Source organism: Solanum tuberosum, unplaced genomic scaffold, assembly GCF_000226075.1.
Source record: "Solanum tuberosum cultivar DM 1-3 516 R44 unplaced genomic scaffold, SolTub_3.0 scf00105, whole genome shotgun sequence".
Classification (NCBI taxonomy): Eukaryota; Viridiplantae; Streptophyta; class Magnoliopsida; order Solanales; family Solanaceae; genus Solanum; species Solanum tuberosum.
The window spans coordinates 1,508,660-1,532,656 of record NW_006239031.1 but is presented as its reverse complement, the minus strand read 5'-3'; the positions used below and the strand labels follow the sequence as shown (position 1 = coordinate 1,532,656).

At 36.0% G+C, this 23,997-nt stretch overlaps 1 protein-coding gene and 2 long non-coding RNA genes across 4 annotated transcripts; 1 reads left to right on the top strand and 2 right to left on the bottom strand.

Moving 5' to 3' along the window:
- Window positions 1-4,697: 4,697 nt before the first annotated feature.
- LOC107060948 (GATA transcription factor 27-like) lies at window positions 4,698-8,156 on the bottom strand. The gene is made up of 2 exons (XM_015309572.1): window positions 8,054-8,156; window positions 4,698-5,446 (listed from the first exon to the last, which is right to left on the bottom strand). The coding sequence occupies exons 1-2, from the start codon at window positions 8,091-8,093 to the stop codon at window positions 5,115-5,117; spliced, it is 372 nt and encodes a 123-aa protein (XP_015165058.1). The 5' UTR covers window positions 8,094-8,156; the 3' UTR covers window positions 4,698-5,114.
- Window positions 5,236-13,283, top strand: LOC102591007 (uncharacterized). The gene is made up of 3 exons (XR_001473646.1): window positions 5,236-5,308; window positions 9,651-12,133; window positions 12,881-13,283. It is a non-coding gene; the product is annotated as an uncharacterized lncRNA (long non-coding RNA).
- A 1,263-nt stretch (window positions 13,284-14,546) lies between these two features.
- On the bottom strand, window positions 14,547-23,997 carry LOC102589893 (uncharacterized). Of its 2 annotated transcripts, XR_001473644.1 has the most exons (14): window positions 23,876-23,997; window positions 23,396-23,536; window positions 22,545-22,603; window positions 21,818-22,266; window positions 21,574-21,728; window positions 21,394-21,488; window positions 21,063-21,132; window positions 17,958-20,973; window positions 17,818-17,874; window positions 17,614-17,708; window positions 17,462-17,539; window positions 17,306-17,382; window positions 17,029-17,226; window positions 14,547-16,836 (listed from the first exon to the last, which is right to left on the bottom strand). It is a non-coding gene; the product is annotated as an uncharacterized lncRNA (long non-coding RNA). The 2 variants fall into 2 exon arrangements; XR_001473645.1 differs by lacking the exons at window positions 21,394-21,488; window positions 21,574-21,728; window positions 21,818-22,266; ... (1 more) ...; window positions 23,396-23,536; window positions 23,876-23,997 and adding an exon at window positions 21,329-21,387 and having other exon boundaries at window positions 17,306-17,708.

Sequence of the window (23,997 nt, the reverse complement as noted above, 5' to 3'; positions counted from 1 at the left end):
ATTTTGAAATTCAAATTGCAAATGCTTGAGTTTGCATTTTCCTTTCAGTTCCAAAATTCTGTATTTTGTCTCTGTTCTGCTTTTTTCTGTTTAGTAATGTTTTTGGTTGTTTATCTATGCAAATTCAATATTTTTTATTATTTTATTAAATTGGTCATGACTCTCTTGCATAATTGATATAGAATTTGGTTATAAACTTCACTACTGCTGAGAGGAAATGTAACACATGGTGTCTGAGAGACTTTGCACTTGTGAGTTGCAATGTTTTCAGTTCATATGTCAAACTTGTTCTCAGTAGTGCATTATTGGTCTTGCTGCTTTTAAGGTTTTCAGACACATCATATTTTTTTTATCTGCTACTGGAGTATGTTTGATGCTTATTAATGACGAAATGGTAAACTTGTTTGTCTGTCTTCATATGCAGGTTCGCTCAATCAAATAATCGACACTGACTACAATTTGGATTCTCCCTGGCTCAATGATAAGACAACCCCGTTCTATACTTCATCAAGACGATAATCATGTCTTTCCTCCAAATACCATTTGCGCAAGTCAAACTAATGATAGGTGAGCAAAATCACGCACACATGGTTTAGCGGTTTGCTATGTTCTGTGATCTTATTCTGTTCCAACACCCTATGCATCATACTTCTTTAGCTTAGTAGGACTTCAAACATGCTATTGCGTGAAAGAAACACAGATGTTCTGGCTTAGCCTATTGCCTCTTTAAATGGGAATATAATTTCCTTGATTGACATTCATTTTTATACGAGTAAATGGTGAAAACAAATATGAAGTATCATATTTTTATGAGGTTCATAATTGAATTATTAGGTGTACATGTTTTATACAAGAATTTTCATTAAATATTGGGAAAAAGGACAAATATACCCCTGAACTATCGTAAATGGTATACAGTTACTCTCCGTCATACTTTTGGGACATTGGTACCCCTGTCGTTCAAAAACTAGAGCATATATATCCTTTATGCTAACGGACATACACGTGTCATAATCTTATCTATCGATCCGACATTTATTAAATATTGGATCGGCAAATAAGATTGCGCCACGTGTCCCTATTTAGTCTTCCGTTAAAATGAAGGGCATATATGCTCTAGTTTTTAGATGGCAGGGCACCAATGTCCCAAAAGTATGATGGAGGGTATCTGCATATCATTTACGATAGTTCGGGGGTATATTTGTCTTTTTTCCCTTAAATATTTATCGAGAAACATTGCGATGCTGAGTAGATCAAACGTTTGCTTACAAATCATTTCTAAGCGTGTGACAATTTTATTGGCCAATAATTTCATCCACGTAGCATATGTAATAACTATATGAGATGATTCATTAATCTTTTAAAATTGTTTTTTTTCACTAATTCCTTTAATATGCTAAGCTCTCTCATTCTTCGTCATTTTCAACGTTTTTAATCTTTTATGGCATATTTTCTCCTCGTCCTCGTTCTTCTTCATTTATTAACATCTAATTTTTAAATTTTTTTCTTTGAATCAATAGAAGAAGGATCTCTAATGAAAATAATTGATGTCATAAATTCATCCAAATTCAATGGAGAATAAGGACGGGAATTTATTTTTTCAATAATGATCCGTAGTTTTATTATCTAAAAATACTAACCCTTTTAGTCGAATAATTTATTCAAACTTTATTATAGTAAAATTATTTATCTGCATGAAATGCCCCTTATCATTTTTAAACAGATAACAAAGATGGTTTGATAAATTGTATATAAGAATATTGAATAGAGTGTATTAATAATAATATATGTATTAGTCATACATCTTATAAAACTAAATATGATGTATTAATTATTATACAAGAGGCTCAAAATCCTAACAAATAAAGAGTTAAACAATACTATAACTAATTAAATATTAGCCAAGAGTGTAGTAATATTAGTCCATGCATGTTTTTAACGCCTCACTATATAATTGTCTTCTCTATATATTTGTCTTCCCTTTGGCAACTCTCTTGGCATTAGAGGGATTGAGGAAGATGAGGAGCCCAACGTCTATTTTCGTGGAGTTTTGGAGCTAAAGGCGATGAGGAGTAACTCTCTTCCTTCTCCTCCTCATTTTTTTTGTTTTGTGTATGTAATGTAATGTCATTACATTGACATATTGAATTGTTAATGCAACTAATTGAAAATTTATCCAAACATTCAATAATCAAATAATTTTTTTAGCCCCTTTTCATTCTAATCAGAACTTTATTCAAGATTCTGTATTGAAATTGTTTTTTATCCAAGATTCAGTATCCAAGACTGGAGAATTTCGTTTTAAGACAATTTATGAGAACCCAAGAACTTGCCCATATAAATATGTAAAGTAGAAATTTCCAATCCAAGCAAGAATGTTACTGCAATTACCTTTTGATAGTAGTATTTTGGTCAGTGTTTATTTGATGGTGTGGAGTATGCTTAGTTCTTTATTTGAGGATGCAGCTATTTGATTGTGAATAAAACCTATTTGGGGGTATCCAAAATTTGCTGCTTTATTGGTTAGGAAAAAAAAGGGTTTTAAAAGGAGTAATCTTTTTATTGGAATTTTATTTTGGGAAAACTGGTCTAAATATTATTTGTGGCGTTTTACTCACACTTGATAGCAGTTGAAAGGTGAGAGTTCGGCCACGAGTATGGTGTTTTACTGATATTTTGAATATTAAAGATAGATAACAATTAGTGAATGGAGTAGGAGTTGAGATATTCGTGGGAACAAATGAGTAGAATTTCCAAGAATCTTTTCCGCCATTCCACAGCTAACCTAAGTATCATTTTGCTTCCCAGAGTGGCAGGCAAGTGTGGCTTTTGAATTTGGACAGAAAAATGACTAATTCTATTTCAGATATTCCAAACTTTGTTTCGAATATTACCAGAAAATTTCTAGAAGAATATGAGCAAACCCATGAACTAGATGGGAAAACATAATTCTAATATGGTACGAAACAGAAGATCCTGTGTTCTACATATACAAACTCAGTTTGCTGCATGGTTAGCAGATTGTATCATTGGAAAAACAAAGAGTAAGCATGATTAGGCAATAAAAGGGAATGCTACAGAGAGAGCAACTAACTTTGCATTTGGAGTGAAAGAAATTAGAAAATTGCAAACACCCAAGCAAGAGACAACTGGACATGTCCATGTTGTTTCGGGTGGAGATCTTCACCCTCAAAATGTCCACTAATAATGTCAAGAACTATGGGACATATTCAGAGATATGTTTGATGGGAATCTGAATGCGAGGATTGATCCAATTGCTTTTCCACCCTCATTTCTAGTAGTTTCATTTTGCATAGCCACATGATCCAGTATATTATTGTTTATCCTGAAACAAAGTATAATGCAAGACATTACAGCTGTAATGACAAGCATATGTAAGTCAAATGCCCTTTGAGATGTCACAATGTAATTCTACAATGAGGTCCAGAAAAACTAACAAACTTGTAGGTAAGAACACAGTGATAGACATCGGAATTGACATATTAAATGCACCTAAAAAGTAGAATTTGACATATCTAATTCATGGAAATTCCATCCAATAAAACGGAACCATCCCCGAACCCTGCACATAGCGGGAGCTTAGTGCACCAATCTGCCCTATTGAATCTTATGCATGCATCTCAAAATTCACTTATTGATATGGATTTTTTGCAGGAACATTCATTGAGCAAGAGGCGTTATCTTCTGCCATTGGAGGTAGGGACGTCGAGCATTCTGTAGTAGTAGTTGGTGATACGAGCAGCATAGCTCCAAGACCAATCTCATTAGGAGGAATGTATTTGTTCCTTGCATAAATTAGAGTAACATCTTCACCACCGTCTGGTATATTTTCAAATTCTGGTTCCTGTAGATTGTTATAAAGTTGCCTCTGGAGCCTTTCAACAGGTGACAAAATGTGTTGTGTAAGCTCTGATCTCTTTCTTTTTGGGACACTGTTAGGATTCCAGAAAGGATCTTTATCTTTATCTGCTTCTCACAACAAAAGGTAAATGTTACTGCACATAAAACAATAAGGTACTAATACAATAGATTTTTTTTTATTTTGGTCAAGTTAGTATTATTTTTATGGTTAAGGTATAGTTGGACTGGTCAGTTCATATCTTTATTGAAAATCCTAAATCCCTGAAATTTGTCAATTTCAGTTCATTGTATAAAGGGAAGTTAGTTCTCAAAATATAGGGGAGACACTATAATTGATGGCCTATGAGCAAGAAAGAAACCAAAGATTGTGCTTGTAGAATATCATATAGTAATTACATCCCTACGGCATATTTGGTGAAATCTTGAATGTGATTTGACATTACATAATTTGAAAGGCACATCATAGTAATCGGAAAACGACAGGAATTTCCTGTGTAAAGATAAATCCAAGTGTTGTGAATCTTGATACATGCTTATCAAGTTGTCTTAGAGCTCATGGTGTAAGTGATTCTTTTGAGTATTAGATACCAACATAAAACAGCCACTTGGACAGTAGGAGAATGCTGATAAAATTTTCTGTCTCGCTGTTAAATTTGTTGTGTAGGATCTGTAGATTCTTCCCCTGTTTTCCGCTCTTGCTTTTGGGGGTGGGGGTGGTTCAAATTTTTCCATTTCTAATCAATAGAATAAGAGAAGTTTGTAATTGGAATCTTTTGAATCAAAATAATATGCACTGCAGGATTACTTTTTGGGAAGTTGCATCTACAATTATTTGGTTGCCTAATTTCACCTATCTCATAATTTTCTTTAACTAAGGGCTCGTTTGGTACGAAGAATATGATAACTAATCTTGGGATTAATTTTAGGATGAGCTTATCCCATGTTTAGTTGGGATAAAATCACGGTATAACTTATGCCGGAATTAGTTATACCGAGATTGTAGTGTTATTTTATCCCACATTGAGGGTGGGATAACAATCCCGGGATAACTCGTTTCCCAACCATATGTGCCCTAAGAGTTTTGCGCTTACTATCATGCAAAACAGAAGAAAGAAATTGGCCAGAAATTGAGTAGGAAGATATTAGTTTTCCATTTTTTTATAACCCGTACGCTTAAGAAAGGATTTGATTCTGAACATATATCATACTTGCTGAGACAAGTTAAGTGCTCTCTATATATGTAAAAGTATTTTACCATTTGTTTCTTCCATCTGCATGCAGTTGACCGAGGATGATCCTGCTGAAACTAAGCTTGGTATGTTATTCAGTTCCTCTCCAGGACAAGCTGAAGATCCCTCCTGTCCAGAAACCACTACTCCAACTTCTAGCCCATCACGAACTAAGAGACGTGTCGTCGTCTCAGAAGGTAACTGATAGCTCTGAGTTTCTCTGTTTGCATGTCGGGGAACATAGTTATGTAGTGTCCCCCTAATGCGCCACCTTGATCCACATGCATTGCAGAGCACTGGTTTTTCAGCTGGCCCAGGTCTCCAATGGGCGGTTTCTGTTTTAGTTCAAAATTAATTATAGTTTAAACTGGGATAAATATGAATAAAATTATAACGGGTCAGAAACTAAAGCACAATGATCATTGACAATTAAGATTTTCTGTAAAAAAGGTATTGAATGTATTGCACGAGAATGGAAGTGTCATGAAACTAGAGTATGTATAATATTAGAAACAAGTGGAAATTTCCTTGTGTGAAACATGCATAGACTTTTAGGATGCTTCAACTGTATCTTTACTCACATTTTCATCACCATGTTAATGAACCATACAAGAAAGTTGAACTTTGAGCTTGATAGTAGAAAGATTTGCCTGATATGTTGAGGAACCATGCAAAATAGTTAATCCCTCGGCAGACTGCATATTTTTTCTTGCTATTTTAAGGAGGAATGTTACCATCTAAACCGACAGTAATTACGGTATAATATTAAACAGAGACTATCTCTTTCTCTAGCGCTCAACAGTAACCCCCCCCCCCCAAGCGGTGGATCTGCACGCCACTGCCCTGACCACCGGAGACCATGTAAGATTTCCCCCAGAACACCATGTGTCAGTCTTTCTTATTCCCCCTGGACTGCTCCACCTGGGTAACCCCTCAAGATCCCTAACACATCTCTTGTTGCTTTCTTGATGCAGTCAATTGTTTTAGCCCACATATTAACTGCGTCCCCACTAGCTCGATTTCTTTCTTCGTCGTCTTAAACCTCTAACTATTCCTCCTCGCCTAAGCTTTAACTAAGGTCTTGTAAGCAACCTTCTTGGCTTTCATTGTTCGTTGGACCTCTTCATACCACCACCAACCTTTTGTGCCTCTTTGGGTAACCCCTCGAGACCCCCAACACCTCTCTTGTTGCTTCTCTGATGTAGTCTGTTGTCCTAGCCCATACACTATTTGTATCCTCACTACTCCCTGAAATCCTCATAGCCACTAACTTCTCTCCAATTTCCTAAGTGTTGGATTCAATCAAGCCTCCCATTAAATCCTTGGTGGGCATATACTATTTGTGTACTCACTACTCCCATTTGGTCCTCTTCTTCTTCATCCTTTTGATCTCTAAACCCATAACCACGAGATTATGTTGGGTTGTAAGATCCCCTCTCCTGATCCAGTCCTTTCATAAACCTCTATCTGAGTCTTAACCACCACCCTACAAAAGGTCACCAAGTGCTCCTCCCTCTTCTAGAAACTGTAATTAGCTATGATCAACTCGATAGCTTACGCGAAGTTTAAAATCAAAACTCCTTCATTTCTATCCCCAAAGCCGAAAGTGCCTTGTACATCATCATATCCTCTCGAAGTGGTCCCAATGTGACTATTAAAATCCCCTCATAAAATTAGTTTCTCAGTACACGGGATAACTCTCACAACCTCGTCCAACTCCTCCCAGAACAAAGAAGGTTTTTTTGACCTCCTCGTCCAAACCCGTTTGCTGCACTTATGCACTAATTAAGTTAAGAGTTAGCCCTCCCAAAACTAGCTTAATGAACATTAACTTATCATTCACCCTCTTAATCTCTACCGCTTGCTCCTTGAGTTCCTTCTCTACTAAATGCCTACTCTATTTCTACTCGTCAATCTTCTTGAGTACCATAACTTAAATCCATCTACAACCCTAGCCTTTATTCCTACCCATTTGATTTCTTGAACACAAGCTATATTGATCTTCCTCTTCATAAGAATCTTTACTAACTCTATCGACTTACTCGTCAATGTCCCTATGTTTAAAGACCTAACTCTCAACCTAGGATCTCCCTTGGTACCCTTACCACCCCTGCCCTCCGCTCCCACTGCCAATCAAGTACATGACCATAAACTACATCAAACCCTGAACCTGAAGCCACTAATGCCAGTTATAGAATAATCAAGTGTGCAATAAACAACAAAAAATGGGCAACCCATAACGACAAATACCTAAATCTTAACATTGACAGTCACACAATACAATGACGAAAATAAATAGAAGTAATAAACTATAGAAAAGATATTGTTCAAAGTAGGAACCAAAAAATGCAGTAGTATTTATAAGGGCGCAGCAATAAATTCACGAACCTAATATCAGATTAAGGAAATCAGTTAACAAGCAAGCAACAATATGGGGCTGCACAATCTGTTAAGAAAAAATCAGATTTAGACAGACGAATCTAGGATTTCTAGAACATGGGTGCACCACTAAAAAAAAGAAGGAAACAATGTATTGAGTAGGAAGCGATTCCAAGTCCTCTATGGAAATAACTAAACATTTAACCAAGTGCTTCATTTAGCCTTTTTATAGAATGGGTACCAACATAATATTATTGGGAGGAGGCTTGGAACACTTTTCGTTCATGATGGGGTTGCACTAGGGATCGACCCTTAGCCTGTTTCTTTTTGCCTTAGTGATGGATGAATTGACAGGATATATTCAATGGAAGGTATTGTTGTTTATGCTATTTACAGATGAAATAGTATACAATAACGAGACTCGGGGTGGAGTTAACGAAAAATTATAAGTTTTGAAACAGATCTCAGTGTCTAAAGTTTCCAGGTTAAGCAAAACTAAAATAAAGTATTTCGCGTGTAACTTCAATGACGTAGCACTTGAGACAGAGGTGGATAGAACTTACGCTTGATGCCACAATGGAGACATGGACCTTGTCTACCCATAAGATCTGATCACGAATGATTCAGTTCAAATCAGGTTGAATTTGCTGCTGCTAACTTTTAGAGTTCGATTTGCTCTCAAAATCTAAAATGCCTGAGTGAGGTGACGGGCCAGCATATATATAGACAGATAAGAATTTGGTAGACTATAGCTGGTCCTTTATATGGAAATATATTAATTATGATAGATTTTTCATTAACTTTTATCTATTCTGAATTTTTCTTTTTCCCCTTATGACAGCTCATCAAATTTGATTACAGTAATTTGTGAACTATTTACACTGTTAACTCCAATGAGGGAAGTCTTAGATTCTCTATCAAATGAAAAGAGGGGTGGGGATTTGAGGCTTGGTGTGGGTGGGGTGAAAGCTTGATTTGGTGAATCTTCCTAATTTTTGGCCTTTAATCTAGTAGTCAAGACTTATTAAGCAACGAATCTTAAGTCAAGGAAGTGTTAAATAGTTTCAAGATGATAATTCAAATATCTAAGAGTGAGCAAATAAAAGAGTTGTCAAATAATAAGGACGTATAGTCTACGTTACTCGGACTCTTCAAAAACGTCAACGGGTGCGTGTTGGATTTGCAAAAAGTAGTGTATTTTTGGAGAATCCGACATGGATGCGGCATCAAAAGTGAAGAGTATGGGCAACTAAGTGTATATTGCAATAATTGCCTGCAATTGTGGAATCAGATTTAGTATTGAAAAATTCAAGGAAGGCCCTCAAATTACATTACTGAGAGCAGATCCAAAAGAGAATGATTTATGATGTCGCACATCATATTAGAGTATCTTGGGTCCATAATTATCCAAGACCAAGAGAGGAAACTTCAAGTATCTTGGGTCCATAATTATAGGAGACTGAATAATTTATGATGTCACACAGCATATTGGAGTAGGGTGGGTAAATTGATGTACTGAAAACTAATTAATATTTGGCTCGAGAGATGAGAAAATTAAAGTACTCTATGTTTTATTTTTTAACAGATGCACCATTTTATGGAAATTTGGGTATTTATTGTTTATGCATGTGAGTCTTCAAAATTTATTTGCTGAACATCAGGCACATAAATCTTACGCATAACTGAATCAAGTATCCTGTAAAGTATGAGATTATTGATAAACATAAAAGATGGGATATAGGTGGTGAATACAACTTACGCCTTATGCCACAATTGAGACATGGACCTTGTCTATCCATAAGATCTGATTATGAATGATTCAGTTCAAATCAGGTTGAATTTGCTGCTGATAACCGTTTAGAGTTCGATTTTGCTCTCAAAATCTAAAATGTCTGAGTGAGGTGATGGATCACAGTATATATAGATAGATAAGAATTTGGTAGACTACAGCTGGTCCTTTTATGGAAATAGTTGAATTATGAAAGATTTGTCATTAACTTCAATTTTTTTCCAATAATGCTTTTTTACATCCAGAAAAGAATGACTACATTCAATTTCTTTCCAATAATGCCTTTTTACATCCATTTCCCCTTGCACTAGTACAATAATCAAATCGACCGTTTTGCCGAAATATAAGATGGTCTGATTAATACTCTGCAGGTGAGAGTTGAACTCCATACAGGTGGCTCCGTGACTGATAATTGGATAAATTTCTTATTTGGTTAGTATGCCTCAACTTGTGAATCAAATTAAGAAGATACAGGTATTAACATAGAGCTGGCAATTTCCTTGGAAATTTTCTTTAAGCCTTTGGCTCCTTGATTCTGATATTCTGGTGCACCCGTAAACGACAGTACTGTGCGGTTTGCAAAAGCTCAAGCATCTTAAGGCAATGTTGCCCTAGTAAAAAGGATTTTAAAAAGAACAAACCACGTTTGTTTGATTATTAGGACAAAAAAAAAATCTAGAAGAACAAACATTTTCAAAAGAAAGCAAAACAAAAAAAAACTTTTGTCAGTTTTCTGTTACTCAAACCAAAATTGAACCAACTTCTACATTAGCCCCCAAATTCTAAATATTTTCACTTTGACCCTCTTCTTGTAAATGAATTTACTGTTTCATAACCTTCTTTTCCAGAAAGAAATGAAAAGTAAATCAGTTTCCAAAAACTTCCCAATTGACTGTTTGAACACACCTTAGTGAGTTGCCAAATCCTGAATGTTCTCATGTTTTTTCTAGACAGTTTTAATGTCAATTCAAGAGGTCCTTATCTCAACATTAGTTGTGAAAACTAGACTCATAATTTTTTGGTTAGATGATATTGACTCATCTTAAAAAGATTTCCTTGTTCTTGAAATGCAGATATCCTATTATGGTCTTAGCAACCGTTTTTTTTTTAATCGACTCGGTTATGAATGTTTCCTTTTTTAGGTGAGAGTTTCCCTGTTACTGAGATGCAGCAACGACACTTATTTTTTCCATCTTACCATGCTTGTGCATTTATATGCTACCATTGACAGAATTTTGTGTGTCTATCCATATGGATTTTTCTTTATATCATGCTTTTTCAGTCTTACCATGCTTGTGCATTTATATGTCGCCATTGACAAAATTTTGTGTATCATATGGATTTTGCTTTATGTCGTGCTTTCTCCATCTTACCATGCTGGTGCATTTATGTCCCCCATTGACAAAATTTTGTGTATTAGCCTTATGGGTTTTTCTTTATGTCATGCTTACTGACTTCCAAATAACAACCACTATTTGTGCCTCACTTTAAGCAAGTTGGGACGACTATGAATCTTCCTTATCTTGCTTCATTTAAGATCATCTCATCATGCTGGGTGATGTAAAAATATTTATTTCCTATTTAAGATTACTAATGTATTACACATGCATAGAAGCAGGGGTTTTTACCCTGTGCGCACCCAAAGGCTAGCGACTGTGGATTTCCCTTGTCATAAAAAGAATGTATTACACATGCATATTACATGATATATAGAATATCACTACAATTTTTGAATGCTTGTATGTAAATTAGGGGGGAAACAGGGAAGAAATTGTACAAAGAAAGGTGACATTTCTTAATTGCAACAACTATAGGGGTATCAAGCTGCTAAGTTACATTATGAAAGTTTGGGATAGGGTGGTAAAGATGAAGGTAAGAAGGGGTATGTCTATTTTCGAGAATCAATATGGATTCATGTTAAGGCGCTCGACTACAAAAGTCATTCATCTTTTAAGGAGACTAGTGGAGTTGTATAGAGAGTGGAAGAGGACTTGCACTTGGTGTTCATTTACCTAGATAATGCATACGACAAAGTCCCAAAACGGTCTTATGGAGATGCTTGGACGCTAGAGGCTTACCTGTGGCATATGATCAAGGACATTTATGTTGGAACCAAGATCAGGATAAGGACAGTGAGAGGAGACTCAGAGCACTTCCCGATTGTGATGGGGTTGCACGAGGGATCAACTTTTAGCTTGTTTTTATTTGCTTTGGTGATTGATGAATTGACACGGTACTAAGGTGATGTGCCATGGTATATGTTATTTATGGAGGACATAATTCTAATTGACGAGACTCGCAGCGTTTAAAGGGTTCAGGTTGAGCATGAGGTTGAGCATGATCAAGACATAATACTTTGAGTGCAAGTTCACTGACGTAACCATGAGACTCACATCGAAGTGAGGCTTGATACTAGGACATCCAAAAGAGAGGAAGTACTAAGTATCTTGGGTCTATTATCTAAAGAAACGGGAATGATATCACACATCGTATTGTTGCAAAGTGGATGAAATAGAGGTTCACTTCTGAAGTCTTGTGTTATTAAGGGAAGGTGTCACCAAAACTTAAAGGCAAGTTCTATAGAGTTTGACCAACTTTGTTGTATGGGCAGAATGTTGGACAAGGTGGAGCTCACCTCTATCGCTTTTCTTCCCCGAAGTGAGGCATAGAAGAAAAAGTGTGCACTTCTATGACTGAAGCGAGAAGAGAGAAAGGAACCGAAGGGGTGTATTAGCGAGTTCGACTGCTGCGGCTGGTTTTATATTAAAATTTTGTAAAAGCGTACTCATGCGTTTTCTCTTCCTAAACATCTGCTTAGAGTTCGACTGCTAGGAGCCCATGACTTCTCTTCAAGGTGAGTTCTTCTCTTCTCATCTTTTTTTCTATCTTCTCCTCTTCTTCTTATCTCTATTTTCTCTGCTGCTACTCAACTGCAGTGCTGGTGCTGGGTTACTCTTTTTTCTCTTCTCTATTTTTTTTTCAGTTCTTCAACTTGCTGCTATTATTTTCTTTAGTTTGCTCTGTTTTTTTCTCTATTCTGCAAAAAAAAAGAAAAATATGTTTTCTAATTTCTTTGTCTGTTCTAACATGTAATAAATGCCATATTCCACAAATTCTAGAAAGAAATAGGGAAAAAGAGAATTCAAGAGGCCCATAAGTATCAAAATAAAGATAAAGACGAGTGCACCAACTTGATATTTTGGTATTATAGTAACAAAAGAGCTTTCAGAGTCTCGGTTGTACACAAACTTTTTTTGCTTTGTAATGTTTTTCTCTGTATTTTGTCTCTGTTCTGCTTTTTTCTATTTCTTTTTTTCTGTTTAGTAATGTTTTTGGTTATTTATTTATGCAAATTCAATATTTTTTACCATTGTATTAAATTGGTTATGACTCTCTTGCATAATTGATATAGAATTTGGTTATAAACTGCACTACTGCTGAGAGGAAATGTAACACATGGTTTCTGAGACACTTTGCACTTGTGAGTTGCAATGTATTCAGTTCATATGTCAAACTTGTTCTAAGTAGTGCATTATTGGTCTTGTGAGTATGTTTGAAGCTTATTAATGACGAAATGGTGAATTTCTTTGTCTGTCTTCAGATGCAGGTTCGCTCAATCAAATAATGGACGCTGACTACGATTTGGATTGTCTCCCTGGCTCAATGGAAAGAGAAACCCGTTCTTCACTTCTTCAAGACAAAAATCATGCATTTCCTCCAAATACCATTTGTGCAAGTCAAACTCATGATAGGTGAGCAAAATCATATGCACATGGTTTAGCGGTTTGTTGTGCTCTGTGATCTTATTATTCTTCTCCAAGACCCGATGCATCATGCTTCTTTAGCTTAGTAAGACTTCAAACACGCTATTGCGTGAAAGAAACACATATGTTCTGGCTTAGCCTCTGCCTCTTTGTGATGATTTAACAAAGTGACCATAACTATTAAGTAATTTCTCTAGTTTGTAATAAGAAAGAGCCTTGCATATTTTTTGTTTAATTTTATGTGGAGAAGTATTTGATTTTCATCTCGACAACACCTTATATGAGCAAATTAATGGTCAATATATAATGGCATATTGATTCTTTGAAGAGACATTTAAGCACAATAAGCAACCAATGATGGTTCTCTATAAATCATTTTTCTCCACGACTCAAGTGCTCCATGTTACGCAACCTATGCCTTGTATACAAGTACAACTTTTATCTTCAATTACTACTTCCACACAAATATGGAAACCAATTTCAGTATGTAGACAAGTTCTTATTGATACTTTAATGAATTATCAGATAAGACAGAGTTATCTTTTTCTGCTCACAAAAGGGAAATTACCCAGAAACATAGGTATGAGTGTACTTTGATTATTGAGGATATCCTTGGAGATTTCTATTAATTCTTTTGCTCTGGTAAATTCAATGGGCATTGAATTGTTCTATGTCCTTTCAATTTTTGGTTTTAGGAGAGGAGACTTCCTTTCATCAACCATGAGGTTGAAGATTCTATACACTTACAAGGGTAGACAGTTTGGGGATGGATTGGGAGGAGGGGTGGGGGGGGGGGGAAGTTGGCTTTTCAATTATATGTATGGGAAGTGGTCAACTAGATGTGTGCCTATGGTGATAAGTGGGATGAAAAATGGAACAAAGTGGAACAGATTTAAATGGTTTACAATCTGAGTGAAATTTTGTAAAAATGAATAAATAGAACTGTGTATTTACTTACTGTGAGAGTTTTTTGAGCATTTTGTGGTTGCTCCTTGTGTTGTTCCCTATAGGTATCAATAGAAACTTAATTCCCTTCTTTTGGTAACAATTTTATCGTCTTCACCTTTGTTCTTCATATATATATTACAAGTTATAACAATTCATGGCTCCTTGTTAATTGATATACCATGGACTTGCTTCATATGACAATGAACTTGATGAACATTTCTCCATGAACTTCTTGTTCCGGGCATGTACTTACTTTCTTTCTAACTTGTTACGTAGACCTGTTTTAGGAATATGGAGGGGATCCAAGCATTTAATCTTAAAATTTGCTCATCTTTCATCTGTTCATTCTGAAGCATCTTGGGCATTTGAAATTTCTCGTCTGGAAGCTTAGGTTGAGCATTTATGCAGAAGCTGTGCTGCATATTTTTCTGACTTTTAGCTCTTCTTCTCATGCAATATAGTGCTCCTTTCATCATTTGAATGAGAATTTGGGAAAAAAGCATTCAGATTTATATAAACATCTCCAGAAAGCTACCACTGACAAGGTACTTGATGTATTCTGTAGCCACTCGTTATATTATTTTACTGAAGTGAGTTAATACATAAGACTTATGGTTGTGATTCTACTAAAATCTCCTTACTACATTTCATATCGTGCCCATGCTATAAGCTTCTGCAGTACTAATACCTGCTGATTGGTCTCATTTCAACCCTGTAAGGTTGTAAATGTTATACAAGTCCTCCCCCTGCACTTTAGTCTCATTTACTTTGTTGACTAAAGACAGCAATTGCATCAGCCATTTTTCTCTGAGAGTAGGGCTTGTGGAGGAGTATGGATCTGAAGCTGAGTGGCTTTTGCATACTTGCTGATAGTAGGTTGGCTGGAAAGATGTCATTTATTGGATGTGGCCATTTTTCTCTGAGAGTAGGGCTTGTGGAGAAGTATGGACCCGAAGCTGAGATTCTTGTAAAACACATCAAAATAGCTTTATGAGATTAACACAATCAGTATCAATGGTGCCAACAAAGGGAGTAAAATGCTACACATCATTTCAGGCAATTAGATTGCACATCTAACATGGAACAAAAATGAACAAGTGACACGTTCTAATAGACAAACAAGAACCACACTTCGCCTCTTCCCCCTCTCCCCTCTTTTTCCTTTCTTTTTGTGGTGATAAGTCAAACCACACCTCTGTTAACCTAAATATGGTATACAACGTAGAAATCCTGAACTGGTATAACCAGCATATCTAAAAAATAACATGGCATAGAAGTCAATAGCTTCCTATCCAGTTCATAGAAAAATGTCTACAGAATCAGACAATGTAATCCTAAAAAGTGCAACAGTTCTCAAGTTTGATCTAGTCCATCGTCTGCAGTCGAAAACTAAGAGAGAAACGAAAAAGAACCATATCATTTCAAAAAAAAATCTTGGGCCAGAAATCAGCAAATCAATATATAGCTGGATGTCACCATCTCCAAAAGACAGCAAGGCTCCAAGAAGATTGATGTAGCAAATATCTAGATCTATGAAAATTGACATACATTTTGAGGGAAATTGCAAAATCCAGTTAAACGGAAGCAGAAATGATCAGGTAAGCAAAAACCAGGAGACAAGTTCAAACTGGAAGAATTGTCAGTCCTGGAAAACAGCAAACACATTGTAATACGAAATACAGTACTCCAATCACTAAAACAAATATGTATGACATGTCCTTCTTAACATTGGCCTATTTGGTTTTGCAACCAAAAGTAGCTAGAAAACATGGTTTTGCATTGTTCTCCCATAAGAATAGGGAGATTTTTTTGTTCTGCGGGAACAGCTGTAATGCAAGGACCTTGTCGGTCAGGGGGTCCTTTTTAATACTTCAAAATCCTATATGATTTGTAATAAATAATGATGTTTAGCCACTTTTAACCTATTAATTTCACCCATATTGAAGTTTCAAAAAATGATTTAAGTGTACTGAAATTTATTTTACAGAAAACAACTCAAACCAATTCTCACAAAAATAAAAACACTTACTAATCTTAGCTAGGTTGATTGAGCCTCAATTTTGATTTAATTATCGTAATGTCTGACTGTAGAAAGCAGGAATTGATTATTTCTAGATAAGAAGTCTTCACAGCAGGTCATTTCAGTTCTGATCTACTTACCTCGATGATTCAACAAGGGATATGCGCCACTGCGCCAGTTCAATGGTTCTGAAATTCAGCTAAGCTTGGTGTTGCTTGATTTAGCATTTCATGGAGAGGTTGTTGTAGCAGAAGAGGTTTATACTGGAGCTTACCTGAATCTTATCCATGGGGAAAAACTCTCTAACTCGCAGCCTTCAAAGAAGATGAAGAGAGAAGGATTGAGCTGCTTCGACAAGCATCAGGTCTCAGATTGTTTGTCTGAGACTTGATTTCCTGTTTGTTTCTATTTTTAGTTTTACTTTTGTTTTTGCTTTAGTTATTTGTTGGACCGGGTTTCAGTTGGGCCTGGTCATTGTAAATATTGTTGGTTCCTTTTAATTTAATAAATGAGCTCATGCCCACTTTTAAATTAAGAAAAAAAATTCTATAAAATAAATCCAAAACCTCACATTCTTTTCCCAACCCCAAAACAAATTAAATCATAAATCCCAACAAAAAATCTCACCTTAAATTCCACAGAGGTCTTTGAAGGCTCCAAAGTCAAATCATATAAAAGATCTAGGAAAGTTTAGGTTCAACAGAAACAGTGGATATATCTGAGATCTACTTCGCTTCAAAATGTCAAAAGCACTGTCTAAACTCATAGCTATATTATTAAGTAATTTATGTATTGGTCCTTTGGAAACAAATCTTGAATTGATATCTGCATTACAAAGGTCAAGGAAAACAAAAACATCATTAACAACAAGCATCCAATATAGAAAACGTTAACCAATAATTAGTTTTCCATTTTTCTTTTGTCAGGAAAATATACTGAAATAAGTGGATACATAAATATTGAAGGACCAGCAAATTAAACAGTGGTTGTTAGGAAACAGAGAGTAGAAAAGATGACTTATCACATCTCTTATCCATCAATTTGGGCCCGTATACCTTCATTGTGTAAACATCGGGACATGAAATGTATCCTGAGAGCTTGAATGAACCATCCCTTGCATTCAATTTGTTAAGGGAACTCAGATGACTCCCAAACCCACTGGACAATAGTGGCAATGGAGAAGGAGAAGCACGTGTGCAAAACAGGTCAACCTCACTACATGCAATGAACAAAATCTAAGAAACCAGACAGAAAATATCCTTAAGTTAGCTAGTTTAACAAAGACAGACCAGACCTTTACTGAATCCCAACCCACCAAACAATAGTGGCAACGGAGAAGGAGAAGCACGTGTGCAAAGCAGGTCAACCTCACTACATGCAATGAACAAAATCTAAGAAATCAGACAGAAAATATCCTTAAGTTAGCTAGTGTAACAAAGACGGACCAGACCTTTGATAAATCCCAAACTCACTGGACAGTAGTGGCAACAGAGAAGAAGAAGAATGCGTGCAAAGCACGTCATCCTCACTGCTTGCAATGAACAAAATCTAAGAAACCAGATATAAAATATCCTTAAGTTAACTAGTGTAACAAAGACAGACCAGGCCTTTCTATATCAACAATTTTGGAGACACTGGGATGCACAAGGGCGATTCTTAGCAGAGACTCTTTCAGAGAATGAATGACCTTCTTTGGCCTTCCAGATTATATATGCAAACCAAAATATCAACCAGGTCAGAGTACAGCTTTAGAAGTAAAGTATGTAAATCAATATTTTTCATTTGTTGTGAGAAAACTAAAAGTACTTGGAGTGCATTTGCTTCCTTCGAACTGGTTGGTTGTAAATATATCACGAACAATGACTGTAAGAAGAAAAATCCGAACAAATTTCCTTATTAGCAAACACCAGTCAACTCTTGTATCAGGTAGGTTTATACAGAATTACCTGGTGTACCAACATTTTGTCTACAATCATCAATTCCAAGGAAAAAACACTTGTTGTCAACAAAGACCAAGTTAGTAGTTTTATACTTATCCTAATGGATACTACCAACTAAATCTCAAAAGAACCTTACCTTCAAAACCTTACGATATCCATTTGGCCTCCCGTGAGCTTTAGTAACAATTTCCAACAAAGAAACGTCAGAAAGAGCTCAAAGCCTCTCTTTTAAAACCAAAGCTTGCTGGGAAAGCATGCTTATCATATGAATGGCTGTATTTTGATGTCACTGGTGTAAAGGAAGCATACGAAACCATAGTTAAAATGGCTAGACAAAAAGGAAGCATAACCAAAGATGAAAGAAACAGGCACATATACGGTTTCCATAAGTTGGGCTAGAAATACCTAAGCAACAATATGTATGTTCCAGCTCAACTTCAGCTAGAATAAATAATCCAAACATCTTTACATACAGTAGTAATCAACAAAAAATATATTTACAAAGAATTTTCTGCACATCAAAATGCATTAGATCAATGTCAAAGATGCTAACACTTACCATTGTCATTCACCTTAACATAGCGGGTCCCAATGCCTATAGAGACAGATACCTGGTGTAGACTGGGCTAAAGTTTAAACCGGGAGTACACAACTTATAAGAATAACAAACATAAAAAGAAGAACATAAGATGCCATGTCAAGCAACAGTTTTTAGCTCAAGAGAGAACATGTTTGATTGTCATTTTGAGTTATACTGGAGAGAGTAATAAAAATAAGAAAAATGGAAGGTCATTTGTAATTTCACCAAAAGGGTGGTTTGGTGAAAAAAGAGAACTTATCTTTGCCTAAGCCAAAACACGATTAGCTCAACAGCATTGAAATCCATTGTGGCTACAAGCATTAGTTAGCCTGATGAGATGGAGAAGAAACACCATGAAATGGAAATTTAATTCCAAAATCTCGTAGACCCACCTGAGTCCCGAGGTGTTGTGCCAAGCAACAGTTCAATCATCTTGAGAGAAAACAAGTTTTATTGAACTTCCACGCAAGACAAAACCTCCACATCCTCATGGTTTATAAACAGAGCATAGAGAGTAATAAAAATAAGAAAAAGAGGAAGGTCATGTGTAATTCCACGAAATGGGTGGTTTGGGGGGGGGGGACGAAACTGAACTTTGCCAAGACAAAACACAAATCAACTCAAAAGCTTTGAAATATGTCATAGCTGCAAGCATCAGTTAGTACCTTATGAGACAGAGAAGATGCACCATAAAATAGAACTTTCTCCTAAATCTCATATACCCCACCCAAGGTGCCATGCCAAGCAACAGTTTTTCAGCTCAAGAGAGAACATGTTAAAATTGCTTTTTTTTAGTTATACAAAAGAGAGTAACAAGAACAAGAAAAGTAGAAGGCTCTGTAATTACACAAAAAGGGTAATTTACCGACAAAAAAAAAGTTAAATTTTGCAACGCTCAAACATGATTATCTCAAAAGCTTTGAAATCCAGCATGGCTGCAAGCATCAGTTTTCCTTCGAGACAGAGAAGAAAGACAAAAAGAATGGAACTTCTCCCAAAAATTCATAGACCCATCTCCAGTACCGTGGCAAGCAACAGTTCTTTAGCTTGACAGGAAACATGTTTGACTGAACATAGATGGATGAAAACCTCCAACTCTTCATTTTGTATAAAACAGAGCTGAGGAAGTACTAAGAATAAGAAAAGAGGGAATGCATGAGTAATATCACAAAAAGGGTGATTCGGTCAGGGATGGGAAAGAAAAGGGGTATATGATAGTTTGGAGAAAGTTCCATTTCATGGTGCCGTGCCAAGCAACAGTTTAATCAGTGTTAGACAACAAGTTTTATTGAACTTCCACGGAAGACAATACCTCCAAATCCTCATGATTTATAAAACCGAGCAGAGAGAGTAATAAGAACAAGAAAAGAGGAAGGTCATGTGTAATTTCACGAATAGGGTGGTTCGGTGAGGGGGATAAGGAAACTGAACTTTTCCAAGACAAAACACGAATCAACTGAAAAGCTTTGAAATCTGTCATGGCTGCAAGCATCAGTTAGCCTTATGAGACAGAGAAGATGTACCATGAAATGGAACTTTCTCCTAAATATCAGATACCCACATGAGGTGCCATGCCAAGCAACAGTTTTTCAGCTCAAGAGAGAACATGTTAAATTGTTTTTTGAGTTTTACCAGAGAGAGTTATAAGAACAAGAAAAGTAGAAGGCCGTGTAATTTCACCAAAAGGGTGATTTAGTGACAAAAAAAATTGAATTTTGCGACACCAAAACACGATTAGCTCAAAAGCATTCAAACCCAGCATGGCTGCAAGCATCAGTTTGCCTATAACACAGAGGAGAAAGACCAAAATAAGGAACTTTTCCCAAAATATCATTAACCAACAACTTCTTATAATTAAACTAAATTTTTTTAGAGTTGTGCGAGTGGGGCCTTCAAAAACAACTCCATATATCTCCATTAAATACATAGTAAAATCATAAAATCACAAGTCATGAGGATATTAATAATGAACAGTAAATACCCTCAACCAAATGTTGCATTAGTTATGTTGAGCTTATTTTTTCTTATGCGGATAACTGAGTGCACATAGTTATTTGGATATTACTTTTTCTTATGTGGCCAACAAATGTTATACTATTTATGCGGAAGTTTATGCTGAGATTTATATTTGCTAATGAGTCCAACCAAATGATCCCTAAGAGAAACAATCGTTTAAAGTAAATGCATTATAAGGAAATTCATGAGAAACCAAAAATGGCCAATTATGCAAAGGACAAAATAGACCTGATCAGTTATATCAGGTGTTGTGCTCGCCACAATCGGAATAAACTTCTTATCAACCTGTTGGAGAACTTTGGCACCCTCCGGGAAGTTTTTATCAATGGTATCAGGAACCAATGAATTGCCAACAAAATGCAAGACGTCAGGAGTGACACTGAGTACAGTATACTAATTATTAAGATTGTCTGTTCCAGCACTGTTCTGCATCTCAACAGGAAAAGGTAAAGTTCCTCATCTTAACAAAATAGAGAAGAAGCAAAAACATCCAAGGCATAGCTAAGGTACTCAACTGTAATGTCCGGACGTCCCTCCATTGTATCCCAGAATCTACGAAATTTTTAGTTTTTGTTGGTGCAAATTCTGAAAAATTAATTAAAGAAAAGGTCAGGACAATATTATTACAAGATCAGAACATAAGTAAGATGGAATTTATAACAGACTATGTGGCATAGGAATCTTAGAAAGAGACGTTGTAATCTCTAATGCTTTCATGATTAATAAGAATGCAGCCTAAGATAATCGTGAAAAGTGGGTGAAAGAAATGAAGCTAATTAACTGAAACATGCACTAGGAAAATTCAGCTCTTATTCAGGTCAGGGACAAGTGGCAGGAACGGTTTACCTTCTTTTAACTCCCCATCGCGTGTACATGTGCACTCCCCTTGAGCTTGCAATTTGCTATTCCAGATGTTAACAAGTTCCCTTTTCACACTTGGCCTGAAGAGAGAAACATCAGGTCGTGTTCGTTACTTCGTTACTGACATATTTAATTGAGATAATATCATAAAGAGACCTAACAAACCTCCCAAGAAATTGGATAACATTAAATTTCATCACAGAAAAACCCGTCACCACAACTTGGGGTGGAAGATTGATCACATTGATGGGATGACTGCTGTGGAAGCTCCCAGCAGATAGCTTCTGCAGAATGATGCAGTCTACTTACTGCTCTAGTTTCTGCACGACGTAAAAGAATATTAATTAGTGGCACATGTTTTCTGTCATCAATGATTAATAACACAAACAAGTACTCAAGGAAAAATTACCAAGCATGAGTGGCACATCATGAACAGTCTTAATACTGTGATTTCCTGCTGCCTTTCTTGTAGACTCACCCATGGCAAAGAACTTATTCTTGCCTTGGTAAAATGGAGGAGGTGAATGATTTCTACTACTCTTCTTCTTCCTTATAAGCTCATCCATTTTACCTCGATTTCCAGCATCAATTCATTTATGCGAGTTCCCATCCACCCTAGAGAAGAGCATTGCTCATGGTATCAAATAATTCTTAAGATTCTTTTCACATCTCTTATCCATCAATTTGGGCCTGTATACCTTCACTGTGTAAACATCAGGACCTGAGATGTTTCCTGAGAGCTTGAATGAACCATCACTTGCATTCAATTTGTTAAGGGAACGCAGATGAATCCCTAACCCACTGAACAATAGTGGCAACAGAGAAGGAGAAGCACGTGGGCAAAGTAGGTCATCCTCACTGCATGCAAATTAAAAAAAATCTATGAAACCAGACAGAAATTCTTAAGTCAATTGGTTTATCAAAGATGGACCTTTCGATAACAACCATTTTGAAGGAGACACTGGGATACACAAAAGTGATTTTCTCAGTAGAGACTCTTTCAGAGAATGTAAGACCCTCTTTGGGCTTCCAGATTATGCAAACAAAAATATCAATCAGGACAGAGTACAGCTTAAGAAGTTAAGTATGTAAATCAAATGTTTTACTTGTTTGAGTTTGAGGAAAACAAGAAGTACCTGGAGCGCATTTGCTTCCTTTGAACTGGTTGGTTGTAAAAGCACTGGAAATAGTACCCCTGAAACTCCTCTTGCATATTAGCACTAGAATTAGGCATAGGCATTGCCAAAGAAGAATGCAACCACCAAAGTGGAAAATTCGCATTGACATTATAAATTCTTGAACATAATAAACCACTAAAGCAAAACAATATCAATTACATTGTTGAATGCCAATCAAGAAACATCAAGAAGTCAAATTCTTGAACACAAAACCCTAAAGAACCTAAGACAATTAAATACAGTAGGCATCATAAGATAATCTTGAAATGGCAGTACGGAAATACATCAAAAAAAGAAGAAGAAGAGAGGAAGCTTACTTTAAGACAAAGGCAACACACACACTGATTATTAAAAATAAATAGTACCATCCAATCTTATAGCAGCAGGCATTCAACTCTTGGTAGATTTTAAAGGAAAAACAAAAGCAACAAAGAACCAGAAATCTATTTGATCCAAGTACTTCACCATTAAAGATTCCACAAACTGTTACAACCCTAGAGAAAAGCCTAAAAGTAGTTACCAAAATATCCATCAGACAACTATAGGTACCATACATTCTTCACTAAAGAAAAGACATTTTAGAATCTTGGTAAAAATTCACATAGAAATTGTAAATTCTGAAAATAATAAACCACTTAAGCAAAACGATATCAATTACATTCTTGAATTCCAATCAAGAAACATCAAGAAGTCAAATTCTCCTACATAAAGCCCTAAAGAACTTAAGACACAATTAAAATACAGTAGGCATAAGAAAATCTTGAAATAGCAGTACGAAAATCCATCCAAAAAAAAAAGAGAAAGCTTACTTGAAGAACCCAGATATCTATTTTATGTGAATCTAGTACTTCACCATTGCAGACTTCCCAAACAATTACAACCCTAGAGAAAAGCCTAAAAGTAGTGGCCGGAACATCCATCCGACAACTAGAGGTACCATGCATTCTTCACTACAGAAAAGACATGTAGAACCTTGGTTAAAAAATCACAAAGACATTGTAGAATCTTGGTTAAAAACCCACAGAATTGTAGAATCTTGGTAAAAAAATCACAAAGACATTGTAGAACCTTGGTAAAAAAATCACAAAGACATCGTAGAATCTTGGTTAAAAACCCACAAAGACATCTTAGAATCTTGGTAGACTGTAAATTCTTGAACACAATAAACCAAGTAAAACAATATCAATAACATTGTTAAATTCCAATCAAGAAGTCAAACATAAAGCACTAAAGAATCTAAGACGCAAGGCATCATAGGAAAATCTTGAAATTGAAGAGAGAAAGCTTACTGCCAGGGAGGGAGAGACACCAGACCACTACACTATGGGGGTGAGGGAGTGTTTCTTACACTTGAGCGAAAAGGACCCTTTTATAGAACTTGAAAGTTCAATATATCGTCGTTAGAACCACC

Bases quoted from the DNA above. Each gene is read 5' to 3' on its own strand.
- LOC107060948 (XM_015309572.1), bottom strand. From the start codon at position 8,093: ATGGGTAGACAAGGTCCATGTCTCCATTGTGGCATCAAGC. The intron at 5,447-8,053 runs GTAAGTTCTATC...GAACTAAAACAG, and splicing joins TCTCCATTGTGGCATCAAGC to AAACCGCCCATTGGAGACCT.